Here is an 18,356-nt window from a genome sequence, read left to right as displayed (position 1 = left end):
AACTTTGCCTGGTTTAGGCAAAGTGATTATGTGTGCCAGAAGCATTTCTTCTGGTAAAGACCCAGGGATCTTGAGTTGATTAAATAAGTTTGTAAGGTGTGGTGTAAGTTGGGTTTCAAACGTTAAGTAAAAGTTGTTTGGAAACCCATCTGGACCCGGAGCTTTATTTTTAGGAAGTGCATATATCGCCTTTCTTACTTCATTTTCTGAAATTTGTTCACAAAGAACCCTAATTTGTTGGTCGGATAATCTAGGCATATTAACCTCGTTAAGAAAGGTAGATATTTCCTCTTTTGTAGGCTGATGCAACGTTATGTCCAATTTTAAATTATATAATTTGTGGTAAAAAGAAGCCAACTCATCTACTACTTCTTGTGGATTATACAGTTTTGTACCATTTGAGTCTAACAAAAATGGTATTTTAGTCTGTAGGTATTGTGTCTTTAATTTACTCGCTAATAGTTTGCCAGCCTTATTACCCTGTAAATAATGGGTCTGTTTAAGTTTTCTCATTTGTCTCTCCATTATATTTATAGACTCCTCTTGCAGTGCTTGTTTAGTACTTGCTATTTGCTTTGTTAGCATTTTTGTGGGGTTTAATTTATTTGCTTTCTCTAGTTCACTGAGCTTATTAAGTAGGTTCCCTTTAGCTTCCACTGCCTTCTTCTTCCTTATCGAACCTGCTTGTATAAATAATCCTCTAAGAACTGCCTTAAGTGTCACCCACTTTGTTACAATACTGGAGGGGTCATGAATATGGTCGTTGTAAAAGAATCTAATTGTTGTACGAATTTTGGAAACTAAATTTGTTTCATTTAAAAGAGATTCATTGAGTCGCCATATAGTTCTGCCCCTAGCTGCAAATTGTGCTTTAAAAGTAATGACAAGTGGAGCATGATCTGACCAGGTTCTGATTCCTATTTTTGTCTCCGTCACGTTCAGTAATGATATTTTATCCACTAAGCACATATCTATCCTAGAATAAGTGCTATGGACATTTGAATAAAAAGTATAGTCTTTCTCGCCTGGATATAAACAGCGCCATGTGTCATACAAATCATATGAGTTAATAAGTTTAGAAAATTTTAAGCTCAAGAGGGTAGTCTGATGTAGTGGGTTCTTGCCATTACTTCTCTTTATGTCCATATTTGGGTCTATTGTACAATTGAAGTCTCCACAAATTATAGTTTGACCTTCACACAAGGCCTTGATTTTGGAAAATGCTCTACTCAAAAAAGAGATTTGTGAGTTATTCGGGGCATATATCGAGGCTACTGTTATTTGTACTCCATTTAAATTTCCAACCACTATCAGTAGTCTACCTTGCCTATCCTTGTATATTAACTCCTGATTAAATAACCAATCCTCGTGAAACATTATAGCGACCCCTTTTGTTTTATGAGGTGAAAGGGCGTGATATATTTGCGGGTACCTTGTAGGTTTGAAAGTTGGAGGATTTCTTATACAAAAATGTGTTTCTTGAAAGCATATTATTGATGCTTTAGAGTTATTTATCTCCTGTATTGCTACCCGTCTCTTAAACGGGCTATTTAGCCCATTGACATTCATAGACATACATTTAAAGTAGTAAACCATACTCCAAACTAAATTTCTTATTTGCTTTAACCACTAGTGGTCAGAGATATCTCTATAGATAAAGTCTTTTCTGTACTTATTTTGACAAAAAGGTTTTAGCTTACCTCTATCCTTTTTTACTTTTTTCCTCACCCAGTTACATATTTTTATTCTCACTATAGACCTTACACAGAAACAAAAAAACAAGAAGGGAAGTTTAAACAGCAAAATCTTAAAAAATTTAGATTGAAAATCTAAATAAAAAACTAAATGAAAATGAATAAAATAGGAAATATTTACACAAATTCCCAGAAATGAGAATAATTTTTGGGGCGCAAGGGAAACCATCCCTTCAAGCGTCCCTTAAGGGGGGTTGTGTGGAACGATCCCGTTCTTGAGCCTTAATCTATTCTATCAATGCTGCTTATCGCTATATCAGTATCATTTCTATCTAGTGTATCTACTGTTCTTATCCCCTGCTTTAAAAAAAAAGAGAGAAAAAAAAAAGGGCACCTCAATATCCTTGTAACAAAACACAGCTAAATACAATCAATATTTCGCTTATATTAAATTGTCTGATAACCAAAAAAAAAAAAATATATATATATATATATTTAAAAATAAGTAAAAGTAAAAAAGTGATTTAGTTCCTGTCAGCCTACTACTTAGTAAGTAAATTTAGTAAGTAAACTGTAATCAATATATAGTCCCTTAGTCTGACTTGCTGCTTTCCTCATAGTAAAACATTATAAGATATAATATAATCCTGAATTAGCATGTTAACTTGACAGCTTTACCACACTAAGTTGACAGATTTATCAATGCAGGTACAATTTATTTTCCTAACGGCCTATAACCTTATTTCACAAAGAAATTAACTAACAAATATATTTTAGTGATATAAGCTTAAAAAAAAAAAAAAAAAAAAAACACAAAAACAAAAACACAAAAAAAAAAAAAAAACATTTTTTTTCCAGACTGCTAAACTAACGTCCACTTAACAATTGGATCCAGAATTAACATCTAACAAAATTACTTAGGTTACTCAGACTATCATTTTTCACAGCCTTCAGACCCTCACTTAGTACAGCTCCAGAGAGTTCCCAATTTCCTTTTAGATATTTATAGTAATTAGGTGACCAAAACTAGCAGCATATGTAGGAAACAGCAAAAATAGCAGCGTCAGTATCCAGGCTGAGGTCTTCTACCCTTAAGGAGGTTACGGAGATGACTGGCGAGAGGTCTTCTCAGCCACTATCCAATCCTGTCGAATTTTTTGCAGCGATGGCTGGTACAGGGATTTATGTATAGCTGATATCCCTCTATTTTCTTCAGCATTCTGAGTTAACTCTATGCCCCAATCCTTTAAGGTAGCCAAGCCTTCCTCCACATCCTTAATAGTGGTCATTTTGCTGTTGTTCCAAACCAACAGCTTAGGCGGAAAGCCCCATCTGTACTCCATTTTATGATCACGTAGTTGTTTAGTAATATATGAGAACTCTCTCCGCCTGGCCAAAGTTGAAGCTGATAAATCTGCAAATAGTGATATTGCACTGTACGGTGGAGGTAGCGTTGAGATCTCTCTTGTTGCTTTCATAAGCGCCTCTTTGGATTTATAATGGTGAAATCGCACAATTATATCCCTTGGGATTTCTGCTGTGAGGCGGCTTGGTCTCGGCAGCCGATGTGCCCTGTCCAGTTCCCACATGCTGTCGTTTAGTGCGGGTACAAGAGCCAAACACATGTTCATAATATAGGACTGAATTTGGTCCCCTTTAACAGACTCCGCTACCCCACGAAACCTTATGTTATTTCGGCGGGATCGGTCTTCCCCTTCTGCTAATTTATGCCACAATTTGGCGTTCTCTTCCTCCAACTTATTGAGTTTATCTATCACCTTGTTATGTTCAACACGTAGCTCTTCTGTCCCCCTCTCTAGGCGGTCAGTGCGATCACCTATTTCTGCCAATTCTCGATGTAGCGTTGATGTAATGGTGGTAAAATCTTCTCGGATAGTAACCCTCAGCTCCTGTAATATTTGCTTCAAATACTCTTTAGTCACTTGCCCATCCTCCAAGCTATTTTGTACCTTACATGGGTTAATCGAGCCCTCCGTCTGACCCTCCTGCTGACTCTCTGAATCCGGAGACTGTGTTCTGGGCTGGGAGTCCTCCAGGGTATCATCTTGAGATTGTTTTTGGCGTTCCCTTTTACTATACCTAGTTGTATCAGTTAGTTTTGTTTGCTTAGCTGGAGACATGTTTAGTTTTGTTAGTTTTTTTTTTTTTTTTTTTCCTTTTTCTCTTCCCTTCCCCCCTCTCTCCTTTCTCTTTTTCCTCTCTCCCCTTTTCTCTCTCCTTTTTCCTGTTTGTTTCCCCCTTTTTTTTTTTGTTACAGTTTTGATACAGTTACAGTTCTACAAGTTCTCCCAAATATCTCTCAAACGTCCCAGGCGCTGCAACAATGTAACAATTTAGCAGTGTAGCAATGCAGCAGTGGGCAATGAGCACTGTTACAGCAGTGTTGTAATGTAGCAAGCAAGCAAGCAGGCAAGCGTGTAGCAAAGTAGCAATGTAACAAGTGCTGTATGAGTTACCTAAATCATAGGACTCTAGCCTCCGGTCTCCGGTCTCCGGTCTCGCAGCCGCTCTCCTCAACTCCCCTCAGCTCCCCTCGGCTGCACTCGTGTAGGCTTGTGACAGGCAGTGACAGGCTTTTAACAGGCTTGTACTTGTGAGTTAAAGCTGCTTTAGCGATAGTGATAGAAAAACCGGGGGTGTATCAGTGAGCGGTTGAAGTAGCTAAATCATACGGCTCCAGCCTACGGTCTCGCAGCAGCTCGCAGCAGCTCGCAGCAGCTCTCCTCAGCTTCTCAGCTCTCCTCATCTGCACTCCGACCAGCTTGTGGCAGGCTTATGCTCGTGAGTTAAAGCTTCTTTAACGTAAAAGAAGGTCGGCAGTGTAGCAATGAGCGGTTAGAGTAGCTAGGAGTTTAACAGATAGGAGGGTTCGTATCCAGAGGGCTTTAGCTTTAGCTTTAGCTTTAGCTTTAGCTAAACGAAAAAAAACTTTTAGCGATACATTCCACGCTTCACTTGGCTCTACAAACGGAGCACTCACTCCATGCGTCCGTCTACGCCGGAAGTCAAGCACGCAGAATTCTGCGCATGCAGAATTGCTAGCATGCGCACAAATTAAATTAAATTAAATTAAATTAAATTAAATTAAATACAATTTAATTTGTGTGCATGCTAGAAATTCTGTCAACACAATCTGTACATATAAATGTATTTATTATGCAGACCCATCATGCTATAAATTGTTTATATGTGTAACTTGAAAAGATTTTAAAAGCCTTACATTTAAAAAAAACCAAAAAAAAACAGTTTAAAACACTTCTGTGCTCGATTTCGTGCTATTTTTTTAAATTATTTTCAGAAGCGCTTTAACACCTTCATAAAAAAGGGTAAGTAAAATCTCTTCAAACCACAGCCAATTGTCATTAAGGGTGAAAGTTTTTTTTTCTTCTTTCTTACAGGTACCAAATTGGCTTTAAGTGTGAAGTAATATGGGTTATGTACACTAAAAAGCATATTGTGAAGGAATACCCCATCACCTGGTTCGGTAACTTTCGTCTCCTTCCTGTTCGTTTGCTTGTTCGAACACACATAGTTCAGTTCCCGAACGAGGACCACCCCAGCACCTTATTAGAACTTTAAACTCTTAAGTATTCAGTGCGAAACCACAACGGAAACTATCACTAAAAGACTCCCGTGGTTGGCCGTCATTTTGTGCAACCGAACAGATGTGGTCGACAGAATGGATGGCGGCCATCTTGTCTCCCAAATGCAGGCAGCAGTACTTGGTCGTTGAGTGCCTGGAACTTATTTCAGCTAGGCACTCCCACGAACACCAGTGAATATGGAACGGTTTCCCATTCAAGTTCCCGAGCACCTATAAGAACGGCGTTGAGGAGGTATAAACTACAGAATGGGGGGAGCATTCGACATTTAAAAGCATTCAGATGGGGGGGCGGAGCCTGACCGGGGAGCTGAACAGACACAAAGTCAGTGAGCTCCCGATCCTGCACCCAAATATCGGCAGAAAACAAGGGGAACCCGCCTACTATTCAACCCCAGTTTACCTCACCCTGTGCCACGGGGGCTGAGGAACCGGGGGACACGACTGGATAACTTGCAGGGAACCCAAAATAGAGGATCAAGGCCTACATCTCACAGAGCAGAGGAGAGGCGGCCGCTCTCCCTGTACTCTAAAAGCATGCAGCACCCGCAGTATCGGGCTGTCCCCCCCCCCCCTTGGACCGGTGGGGGTTATCCCGGTCCCACTCAGCAAATCCTGTACACTCACGCAGCTTACAAACGAAGACGACAACTGAAACTACGTGCCAAACCAGCAGGCCGCAAGCAACACTAAAATGGCGGCTGCACAACCTAACGAAGGCCATGCGCTTCCAGAATGCCAGCTCTCGCCTGCAAATGCTGCTAGAGAACTTCTGGGTGAGAGTGGAAGCTCGACACATTGCCGCACAGAAACGGGCACAGGCGAACCTGGGTGCCCAGCAGATACGCAAGAGCGACAACCGGAGAGGGCCCGGCGGACCCCCGGGTATATACTTGTCAAAGCTGACGACCACTCACCAACCGATCCCATCCGGGCTGAAAGCCCTAAAGGGCGAAACCCCGATGTATCCCCCACAAAGGCGGAGACTCATACGCCGCAGGCGGCAGAACACCACCATGATCTCCAGACCTACCCTAAAGGGAAAGGGCCCGGCCTTTAAAAGACCCCGAGCCCGTGGAGCAACGATACTGGCCTTCACACTAACCCGGAGCAGGGGGGTGAACCCAGCTTCTCTCTGGCTACTCGCCACCATCTGGACTTACCCGACACAACCGCTACAGCTCCCACACAGAGGCCTAACAAAATGCAATCGACCACAGCTGACAGGACCCCAGGGTCTACCTACTCTCCTCACCGCAACGATGCTGCAGCGGATCCCCAGAGAAAGCAGCGGATGGGGCCTCCGGCTACAGTGGGTGCATAAACTGCCCCTGATGGGAATAGGCTGAGAGGGACTATCGCAGCTCGATGGCACGGCACATTCTGGCAAGATGACCTGTTGCAATGGCTCAAATTGTTTAATTGTCTCATTCTGTGTATGTTTTAACAGTCGCTCAATAGGCCTTACAGATAAGTAGGCATCTTTTAATGTGGCTACCTCCTCTACCCCCATTCCCAAGCCTTTAACGCATCAAACATGTTTTATGGCCAAAACTAACAAGTGGAGCATGTATTATACCTGCCTATCATGGGTTAGCCTGGTCAGCCAGTTGACATTTAGGATTTGCTTATTAACCTTGTTTTCATGTTAACATGTACCAAGCGAGGTCTTTACCGTTAATTGTTCTATGCCTGCATTCATTTTAACTTTTGTGACATCTAATTAGGAAAGCACTACTAGCCTGTGTATTAATGTACTTATTTAGAGAAGCTGAGCCAGACTGCCTGGTACTCATGTTATACTCTCCAATGTTTAACCCCTTAACACCGCAGCCAAATGTACAAGTTGTGAACGAAACAAAACGTAAACAAAACCTGGCATTTGCGCTATATGTCTGTCCAACCGTAATTCACCTCTTTCATATTAAATGCACCCCCCCTTATTATATATCATTTTATTCAGGGGAAACAGGGCTTTCATTTAATATCAAATATTTAGCTATAAAACATAATTTAATATGAAAAAAATGGGAGAAAATAAGATTTTTTTTGATTTTTTTCGTTCTTCATGACATTTTAACTGTCAATGTCATAATACTGTTTGCTTTTACTGCAATAAAATACACATATTTGTATTCAGCAAAGTCTCACGTGTAAAACAGTACCCCCTATGTACAGGTTTTATGGTGTTTTGGGAAGTTACAGGGTCAAATATAGCGTGTTACATTTGAAATTGAAATTCGCCAGATTGGTTACGTTGCCTTTGAGACTGTATAGTAGCCCAGGAAATACATTTACACCCATAATGGCATACCATTTGCAATAGTAGACGACCCAAGGTATTGCAAATAAGCGATGTCCAGTCTTTTTTAGTAGCCATTTGGTCACAAACACTGGCCAAAGTTAGCGTTTGTATTTGTTTGTGTGTGAAAAATGCAAAAAACGCCAATTTTGGCCAGTGTTTGTGACTAAGTGGCTACTAAAAAAGACTGGACATACCCCATTTGCAATACCTTTGGTTGTCTACTATTGCAAATGGTATGCCATCATAGGGGTAATTTTCATTCTTGGGCTACCATAGGGTCATAAAGGCAACGTAAGCAATCTGGCGAATTTTAATGTGAAAAAAATTAAACACAAGCCTTATATTTGACGCTGTAATTTTTGAAAACACCATAAAACCTGTACATGAGGGGTACTGTTGTACTCAGGAGACTTCGCTGAACACAAATATTTGTGTTTCAAAACAGTAAAAAGTATTGCAGCAATAATATCGTCTCTGTAAGTGCTGTTTGTGCGTGAAAAATGCAAAAAACGTCACTTTTACTGGCGATATCATGGTTGTAATACATTTTACTGTTTTGAAACACTAATATTTGTGTTCAGCGAAGTCTCCAGAGTAAAACAGTACCCCCCATGTACAGGTTTTATGGTGTCTTGGAAAGTTATAGGGTTAAATATAGTGCTAGCAAATTAAATTCCCTATACTTTCGGCATGGGTGGTCAGGCAGGTCCCGCTAATTGTAATTAATTAGGATACCTAATTATGTAAAATTATTACATAAATATATGTGTAGAATTAATATATGTATATATATACATATGTGTATATATACGTATATATATATATATATTTTTTTTTAATATTTTTATTTATATATAGGTATATATATAGTGATATATACGTATATATTTATGTATATAGATATATATATTATTTCGTTATAAGTGTATTTTGATATAAATATATATATATTAATATCAGAATACAGTTAGAACGAAATAAAACACATCTATATATTTTTTAATATTTTATTTTTAATTATTTTTTTTATTTAATTTTTTTACGTATTTACATATTAATTTTTTTATATTATTTATAAATATATATATAACAATAATTATATATATATTTAATCAGTATCAGTCTACGTGTAATTTGATATTAATATATATATATATAATTATATATATATTAATATTAAAATACACCTAGACGGTGTATGTGTATGTGTGTATATGTGTATATATATACTTAGATCATATATATATAATATATATATATGATCTAAGTATATAATTTATTTATTTTTACACTGTTTTAAAAAAAAAAAATTTTATTTTCAGCCAGCAGGGGGACCAACTGTCATTACAGTTGGTCCCAGCCATATACCGGCCATGTGATTGTGAGGTCCTCGCAAGGACCTCACTCTCACATGGCCGGGAGGGCTCCTGGAGGGCGGACGTGCCGCGGGGGGCTCCCTGGGAGTCCCCCGAACCGCGATCGCCGGCGTGGGATCGCCGGCGTGGGACCGCCAGCGACCGGGTAAGTTACTAAAAACCGGAGGGCGTACTATTACGTCCGGCGGCGTTTAGAGCCGCTTTTAAAAGGACGTAATAGTACGCCCTCCGGTCTTAAGGGGTTAAACCGTATTACTCACTCAGTAGGCACATGAGCAAGTTATTATTTTTACTTTATTTTAGTACTTTAGACTTTTTAAGAATCGACTATACATGGTAACGATTCTTAACATATACCTACCTTATTAGCCTGTATAGTGTTACTGAAGTTATAACACTGCTTGATATCTCATTTAAGTCTAACCACTTTCTTTACTACTACGCTAAACTTACTAGAACCACTCTTCTTAATATAAAATGAGGCTAAAAGTTACTCAAAGATGATATAAATTGCTTTGTACTATACCTGTTATGTATGAAACTTTATCGTCTCCCTTCTCTCATTCTGTATCCCATATAATTTAATGCCTCAATAACAAAGAGATTGACAAAAAAACGATTGCCACGATTTCTCTGGAACTATTTGGGGCTTCTACCTCATGGCCGGCCATTCAAAACTGTACCTCGATGGAAATTCCAAACCACCGAGCCGATCTGAGTGCTTTTTGGATACGTTAAGCCCTCAGACCAGGGCTATCCAGGGATGTGACTCTTGAGGTTTCCATGGATTTTGGGGGTACTTTTGGGGTATTTAAAAATGGTTATATTTTTCTATACCTGGGAGATAATTGAGTTGTAAGTTTCCTGACTCAATTATCTCTCAGGCACAGGGGAGGAGTTTACTGTGTATATAAATTGTGAGTGCTTGCCTGCATTAAACAGATCTACTCCCAGCATTCAGTCTCGACTAATGTGTGTGTGTGGCGGGGGGGGGGGGGAGGGGGAATCTGTGGCGGTAATATACTAGTGGCAGGGGCGGACTGAGCATCCGGGCAAATCGGTCATGGACCAAGGGCCCGAGTCTCTGGGGGGCCCGTCCCTGCTGCAGTACAGTAATGGCTGAGCTGGGGAGTTAAACAAGCTCCACAGCCAGCCTGCACTCAATAAGGGGCCCGCAAAGCTTTCCGCTGGCCCTTGCTGTTAAAAATCTTCTTTGCCTTGCAGGGCACACTGAGGGATAGCAAATGGAGCCTTTCCAAAGACCTCACTAAGCTGCTCCTCAGTGTGCCTGTCTGGGTGGCTGAAGGGAATCGGCAGAGGCTCCAGGAGCAGAGCCTCTGCCAACAGATTAGCACAGCCACCCGGAGCTTGCTGCCTTTAACACTGATCAGGGCAGCTCCGTGTGCCTGGTTCTGCATGAAGTAATAGGCGGCAAGTAAAAATAAATTTAAAAAAACACAGCAAAACCTTATCAAATGTACTTCAGCCATGTCAGTATTAGACAATTTAAAACTGAAATGGCTGCCCCCATGGAGAGAGGGTTAGCCAGGAGCTGCTCTGAAAAGATGTATTTACCTATAAAATAATACACAAGGTGGCAATATCACATACTTTCAGTTATGCAGACAGTTTTCCTTTAAGTGCAGGGCAGGCTAAATTATTTGTAGATATCCATAGTTTGCTCAGCTACAATTGGTCTCCGAAAATCTTGTAGAAAGGGAATTTCGTTTTCTACTTGTTTCATGGATATAAATCCCTCGGCTTGAAGCTGGTAGCCTGCACTTATTCATTCATTGATTTGATTTAAATTCAATGTTCTTGATTGCAGAGCCAGAATGAACAAAAAAGGGACACTGTCCAAATACTAATGGACTGCGCCATATGTTTTAGGATTTGAAGAAATCAGAAAAAGGTTTAGGTTAGACAGCGCTGGAGAGTGGTCATACATTATTTAAAATAATTGGTGTAAAAATATGAAAGTATCATTGTTGCAGAGGCCTATAATTTTCATGTACAATGCTGAAAGGGTTTTTTTTTTTTTTCTTCTTCTTCTATGAACATAAAACTGTGCCAACAAGCACTTTTACGGACTATTGGCTTCTTTATTCTGCAGAATTCAGGAGATACATAGTTCATTTCAGACACAAAATATCCAGGGCTGACAATTCCACCGCTAATAGCAGCAATAGACCAGGCGGAGAGGCAAAGAAAAAGCACTCTGTTAGCAACGTGGGGAATGTGTTGGAATAAAACAAGGTCACAATTCACCATTCAGCTTTATTGCTCTGGAGTAAGATTTGTCCAATTGCACATTAAAAGCTCTAACGAGAGCACTTTATAAAAGGTAGCTACAATGATATACGAATGTATTTTACAATAAAATGTATTGTGACGGGGTCACCGAGGGCAGGTTAAATAAGCCAGCGTATGGAAAGTGTACTTTTTCCATGCATCATTTCTAATTAATTATATAAAAAAAATATATATAAACAAAAAATGTAAAAACAAAAAATGTAAAAACAAAAAATAAAATAAAAAGTTTTTTTTCCCCACAGGTTTGGCAATAATAATGTGTACATACTTAGTGCAGCTGGTGAAAATTATTTCAAAATAAATGATTCTATTTGTCCTGATTTACCGAGTACATAGTTTGTCTAGGATTTCAGTTTACTTTTGGTATTTACAGGTCACAAAATACAAGCACTAAAATACAATTTCAACGTGGAGCAATTTTAGGATTTGGCATGTTTGTCTTGTAAGCTTAGAAGCTGTCACAGAATACACAATTGCCTCACAAAAATACAGTCATTGGAAAAAGAAAGAACACCCTCTTTGAATTCTATGATTTTACAAATGAGGACTTAATAACAATCTTCTGTTCCACAGCAGGTCTTACAATTACGGAAATACAACCTCAGATGAACAACAGGACAGATGACATATTGCACCGTGTCAGGATTTATTTAACAACTATTTTATCGACATAAGATAAAGTGATTGTGTTTCCAGCAGTAAACCTGATGAAGGGCTGAAAAAATAATGTACAGTTACGCAGCCAGTCATTTATGTGCACGGTTTTGTGTTGTTGTTTTTTTTTGTGGTTGTTTTTTGGCTATTTTGCCTAATATTTGAAGTTCATTTTGAATTCCTGAAAATTGACATTTTATAAACTCAAAAATTCTGTAGCCCACGGACGGTTCATACACTAATAACATAAAGGAATTCTGGAGAACTAAAATAGAGGAAATGCAGGTTAGGGCAAATAACCACATAAGAAACATTCCCCAACTCGGGCTTGTTGGCCTAAAACCTGCACTTTCCTTGTGCACGAAGACATACATTTAGATAAACTCTCATATTTTGTTGGAAGGTATCACAAGATGACCTTATTGATGACTTTGGTAGAACTCACAGATCCTGTGTAATAATATTAAAATTACTTACTGTGGAAGGTACCACTAAGCTTCTGCTAGTGTGGTAGTACGTCTTGAGGTCTATCACCCACATGCATCATACTACAAAATGTAGCACCGTGTCATACAGAAAGGTAACCTACCGTCATTGAGATCTTGTAGGAGGTTCTCCTGGCAAGAGAAGTCCAGTTTCACTTTGATGAATACAGTAAATGTTGCAGTTTTTCCAGGTTTTAGCGGGAACTGAGAAAACGTTTCTTCCAGGTCCCAGGTGAGGAAGTCACCATACAGTTTCTCTGCAATTGAGAAGAAATGGAACTAAATATTTACTGATCTATTATGTGCTACGATGATTCAGAAGGAAAATGTTTGTTTGAGATAACCTAACAAAAAAAGCAGATGGTTCTGTCTGTCTCAACAGAGTGACAAAATGTCTGGATACGCATCATGGGAAATGTAGATTATGAACATCATCAATGTCACAGTTAAGCATCCACGACCTATTTCCTAATGTTCCTACCTTGCCTGGTTCACCTGACAATTCAATTGGTCCTGGTAATTAAACCATCAATAGATCTGTTGTTTTTTTGTCTCTCTGTACAATAAAACCATACCACGTGAAATATACCACCAGGACACTGTATCTGTGCAACTTGGGATGAAAGATTTCAGCATATTCTTCCTGATTGAACACTCTGTGAGTTAAATCTTTTCTGTCTCATATATTTAAATTAAACGAGTGGAAAGGTCATTAAAAGAGCAAAGGATCTGAGTTGAGAAATCTTTACACATATAAAATGGGGGTTTGGGATGAAATCTCGATTTAATGGAAAACATGTATGCATTTATTAATGCATGCTGTCACCAGGGGGTATATCTAAAGAGTTTGCTAAAGCTGCAGATCTGATGACTACAGCCTTTTCAAGCCCTCCAATTCTTCCCCAGAAGAAACTTTCAGTATCTTCAAAGGGATATAACCAACTAGACGTTTGTCACCAATATGTTTCATAATTTAATTATAAAAGTGCTGATTTCTCATAGAAATTGGTGCTTTTATAAACTAGAATTAAAATCGGATACTCTATGTCCACTCTTTAGCAAGCTGAAGTGCTTTATGGGTAAGGACTGGTCCTTTAACATCAAGCTGATAAAAGTTAAATTTTATTTTTTCTTACAGGATGTAGAACGTAAAGGCAATTCTTTGACCCCTTCCATGGTTGCTCTGGCACCCAAATGGTTAATCCGGATTATTCATTTTTGTTAGGATATGCTAGATTGAGCTAGAAGACTTATTAGCACAAAGTAGACATTACCTCTGGGACCTGATTCCGTGGGCGACTTGCCTACACAGGGCTAAAACAGGAGAATTACCAACGACAAATTTCACACTGTTACTTTCTTTCATTAGAGTTAATTCCCAGGGTAGACGGTTACTTTATTATTGTCTCTTCTTCCCAGCTCTTCGACCTTAATAAGCTCACGGGGAAGTAAGAAACCGCTGGGGAATCAGAATTGGGAAACATTATAAAAGTGCTATTTCACAGTATCGTGCGCACTTAGTGACACTGTTATCTTTACCAACAAGAATATCAACAGTTTTTCTAAATTTGTTTCTGCCGAGATTTGTCAGAGCAACCTTTTTTTGTCGCACGTTTACAAACTGACAGCATTCCCGGTTATTATCATTTCGCATTTCTGTTTCCCTAGCTGTCATCCACTTGCTGAGGTTTTCTACCTGAAAGCTTGTTTTGTTTTGTTACGTGGACGTAAAATCAATGTTGTTGTTTTTTTTAGGGGGCGGGAGGGGGGGATTTTGTCTGCTATGAAATTGCACATGAGGAAAGTGAGACTTAGCAAATAATTCTCATTGTATAATAATTATGATCTTTCAATAGGAGGGCAAACACAAAAGCCAAAAACAGTTTTGCCTAGGTAATAAAAGAAATGCATTTCATTTCTCCATCAAACAAAAAGGCATAAATATCACCAGCAAAGTTCCGTTGACAAAACTTTTTTTTGTCTCTACCCCCAGGAGAAAAGACATTACTTAACTAATGCTCTCCTCTCAAAGGGTAATTCTTTTTTCAAAATCTGCCGGCTTCTACCAATTAGATGAACTCAAACACAGGGCGTACAGTTATGGAACAAACGACCCCCAACAGATATCAAAACAACAGAAGATCATCCTACATTTCGTAAGAAACACGACATGGCTCTTTGACGCAGCCTTCTCCCAAAATAACCACAATATTTCAGTGTATTATTACACCTCAGTGTATTATTAAAGCTGTATGTTAGATCTAGTGGTTATGCTGCCAAGAGTTTATAGATAATATCTCCCAATTTTATTTTTGTTAAACTCATTGGGAGCAATGAAATAAAATGTGGGCTCTCCCAAGCACTCTTCAAGCCAACATTTACATTTCCAGCACACAGCTCACAACTCAGGTGCACGGCACCAACCCAGGCGTACCTGCACCGTCGGTCCGGCACTACACAACATAGCAGACGCCACGTGCCAGACAGGACACGGCCCCACACTGCCGCCACTCTCGGAACGGCTGGACCGCCTGCTAGCCGGCTTCTGGGCCAAGCTCTCAGCCCACAGGAGCGCTCCAGCGGAGGCACCAGTGGCAACAACCCCACAGGTTGCCATGCTGCAACACACGGTACCAGGAAGGAGCCAAACTACAATTTGGAAGGCCGGGAGGAGAAGACGGGAGACCCGACACAAGCCTCAGCGGGTCGGCAACAGAACACTGGCGGTGAGTCAACCGACTAAACAGCGACAAACTACGGGACTACCTGCCCAAACCTCCCCTTCCCACACGGAGACCACTATCTTTCCTGGGAGAAAACACCATGACAGAGGCTCCCTGATTCCCAGGCACAACCCAGCCCGATACCTCTACTCACGGGTGCAGGGACGCGAGGGGGAACCTCGCTATACCCAACAAACTGCCTCGGCAGAGGCCTCCAGCCAATGCAAGCATCACAGTCCCTACCACAGAAAACAAGTACACGACATGCTCACCACAAGACAGGAGATCTGTACTGCTGTGCACTCGGACTGCATCCCGGCGGGAAGATGGAGGGGCCCCGAGAGGGGGGATCCCCGCCAGCTACAGCACAAGGCACCGGCACTGCGGAGGATGGGGATTGGTTAAACCGCACAGCCTGGACGGCACGTCACTTAAACTGGACGCTGCAGAATGAGCCCAACACAATGCATACACCCAACTTATGCCTGCACCTGAGCTAGCTATCCTACTAGCAAGCAACACATTATAAGCCTGTTTAGCAACACTTTTAACATTAGATGTCTGCATAACATGTTCCCTTCTCACTCCTATATAAGCGTACAAGACACAACTACATACACCTGCATATCTTAAAAAATTTGTGCACGTTAATCATATGCCTCAAATGTCAAACTAGATAAATGCCTGAGGACTGCCTTTGGGGCACCTCAAGCCTGCCTGTCTTTTCTCTTTTGCACAGCAAAAATAAAGAATTACATTTAAAAAAAAAAAAAAAAAAAGTATAATAACACAGATAGTTGTAGCGGTTATGTAGATTGGATTGCCACTTTAAATCTTCATTTCAGTCTTCTTCCTTTGTCTTTTGGACTGTGTTTTACTCTACCCTTGTAAGTATGCATGTTCAGGTGAGTGTGGCCCTCTTGGTTTAGATATGAATATATATTTGGGAGCCAGGCCAAATCCTCAGTATTGCACACCTCGCTGTCATAGGTGCCTCAGTCCAAGGCCCTATTTAACCTTGACCTTCCCAGGAGGAAGCATTTCCCAAGTATGTCATAAGAGCAAGCATTAAGCTGCTAGAGTAGGACCTGCCAAGAATGGGGTACATTGACGTTGTGTCAGGCTTATGCAATGTATGATCATTGTTTTTTGCCTAGGTGAGGTGTTTTTAAATAAAACTATTATATTGAGTGAGGTTTGACATGGCTGTTTAGTGAATGGGTAAGTGCATTGGATCTTGTATGTGGTAGGAATTAGCCCCAGCAGCACCTTATAATGTATGCATGCTCAGGTGAGTGCAGCCTCTTGGTTTACACTATGGGATTTTAAACGTAATCAGAACTGCTTGAATTGACGAATTCACCGAAGTGAGGAGGCTCAGCACACAGTAACTTAACAGCATATAAACGATGCAAATTCACAACCAAGAAACTAGATGCAAACAAAGGCAAAGCTTCATATCACAATCGAAATACTGATTCGGGATGCTCCTGGTCACTTTCGCAAGGAAACCATAAAAAAAATAATGGTAAGACATCTGTTTCACACATTGTATACCTGAACTAAGAAAGCACACAAGGCCTGAATAGCGTCTTGTCTCCTCGCACAGTTAAAAAAAAAAACGTTTCTGATCGTGTGAAAACTTTCACGGAATAACGAATAAACGGGGAAAATTGGGAAAATTTTAGTGGAAAGAAGAGGGTTAAGAAAAACTAAGTAAGGAGACAAGACACTGCGTGCTCACAGATGTTGTCTCTGCCAATACCCACTAATATTCCTGATACCTATTACAGGAGCCGATATAGCTACAGATGCAAATTGGTGATTTGGGCTTTCATTCTCCCAGGGATTACAATAGGTCATTAAGACCCACACTCTCCAGGCTGCATCGTATTGGTAACAGGTGGGTTGTTAGAGTAATTCCACTAGGAAATGTATTCCCAACGTTCTGCCAAAGAATGCGCCTCTCTAAATGATATTGTGTTTGATGTGACATGAAATGCTAAGCCTGAAATCCATCCATCAATCTCGACAAAGACAGCCTCGTGGGGCCAGGTTAACAAAGCTCTGCGATCAGGTAAGTCACAAAGCTGTGGAGAATTAATAAGACTTTTTAAAAGCAAGACAAGTTACATTATAAAAGTTTCAGGAATTACCATTAGCAAAGATGTGTGTCTGGGCTCAGCTGTGCAGCTTAGAAAGAGAAATCTCAAAATTAAACAGCATTTCACCATACACAGACCCTGCGCACAGGACAGGGGATTCTGGCCTTGGATACGCTCTCCAATTAGTCACCGAGAAACGAGAGAAAATATTAAAATTCTGCACAATGCTGCTTCTGGTGATATGAATGCAAATAATGAGCTGAGATTCTTAATGTCAGCCTTTGCATATATCTATCTGCATACATTAATTGATGCCACATATGAAAAAGAACACTGTTTGCATTTGAAAACCACACGGTTCCATTCTCCCCATTTGCCGTTACTCTGTATTGTTACTTTTACTGTGCTGCTTAGTAAATGTATGATTGCATCTCCTTGTTATGTAGATAGCATCAGGGGATGAACACAGTGGATTAGGATGAATGGTGGCAAAAACTGTTGGGATAGAGCGGGGTACTAAGACCATTTGGCACACTGGGGAAATGAAACCCCAATACTGTGCATTCACCACTGCTTTTAGGGCAGAATTAACCGGAACTAGTGGTAAAAGTTCATGGTAATGAGACGACGGCCATTCAAGGGACACTATAGTCATCCAGACAACTGCAGCTCATTGAATTGGTCAGGGTGCAGTGTTCCTGTCCCCTTAGCTCTACAATATAACACATTACAGTTTCAGAGAAATTACATAGTTGCATAGCTGAAAAGAGACTTGCGTCCATCAAGTTCAGCCTTCCTCACATATGTTTTTGCTGTTGATCCAAAAGAAGGCAAAAAACCCAGTCTGAAGCGCTTCCAATTTTGCTACAAACTAGGAAAAAATTCCTTCTTGACCCCAAAATAGCAGTCAGATGTCTCCTTGGATCAAGCAGCTATTACACCACTAATTAGAAATCATATCCCTGTATGTTATGTTTTTGCAAGTATTTATCCAATTGCAGTTTAAACATTTGTATAGACTCTGGCAAAACCACCTCTTCAGGCAGAGAATACCATATCCTTATTGCTCTTACTGTAAA

At 40.2% G+C, this 18,356-nt stretch overlaps 1 protein-coding gene across 1 annotated transcript in view; it reads right to left on the bottom strand.

Annotated features, from left to right (window-relative positions):
- The window catches only part of TRAPPC9 (trafficking protein particle complex subunit 9), a 597,448-nt gene that overhangs the window by 478,291 nt on the left and 100,801 nt on the right, over positions 1-18,356 (bottom strand). The window contains exon 16 of the mRNA XM_063451029.1: positions 12,554-12,706. Coding sequence (XP_063307099.1) covers positions 12,554-12,706 — 153 coding nt within the window. The remainder of the gene's footprint in view (positions 1-12,553; positions 12,707-18,356) is intronic.

The sequence above is a fragment of the Pelobates fuscus genome, chromosome 4 (genome assembly GCF_036172605.1).
Source record: "Pelobates fuscus isolate aPelFus1 chromosome 4, aPelFus1.pri, whole genome shotgun sequence".
Classification (NCBI taxonomy): domain Eukaryota; kingdom Metazoa; phylum Chordata; class Amphibia; order Anura; family Pelobatidae; genus Pelobates; species Pelobates fuscus.
The sequence above is the reverse complement of the archived record's forward strand: the minus strand, read 5'-3'. Positions and strand labels throughout refer to the sequence as shown.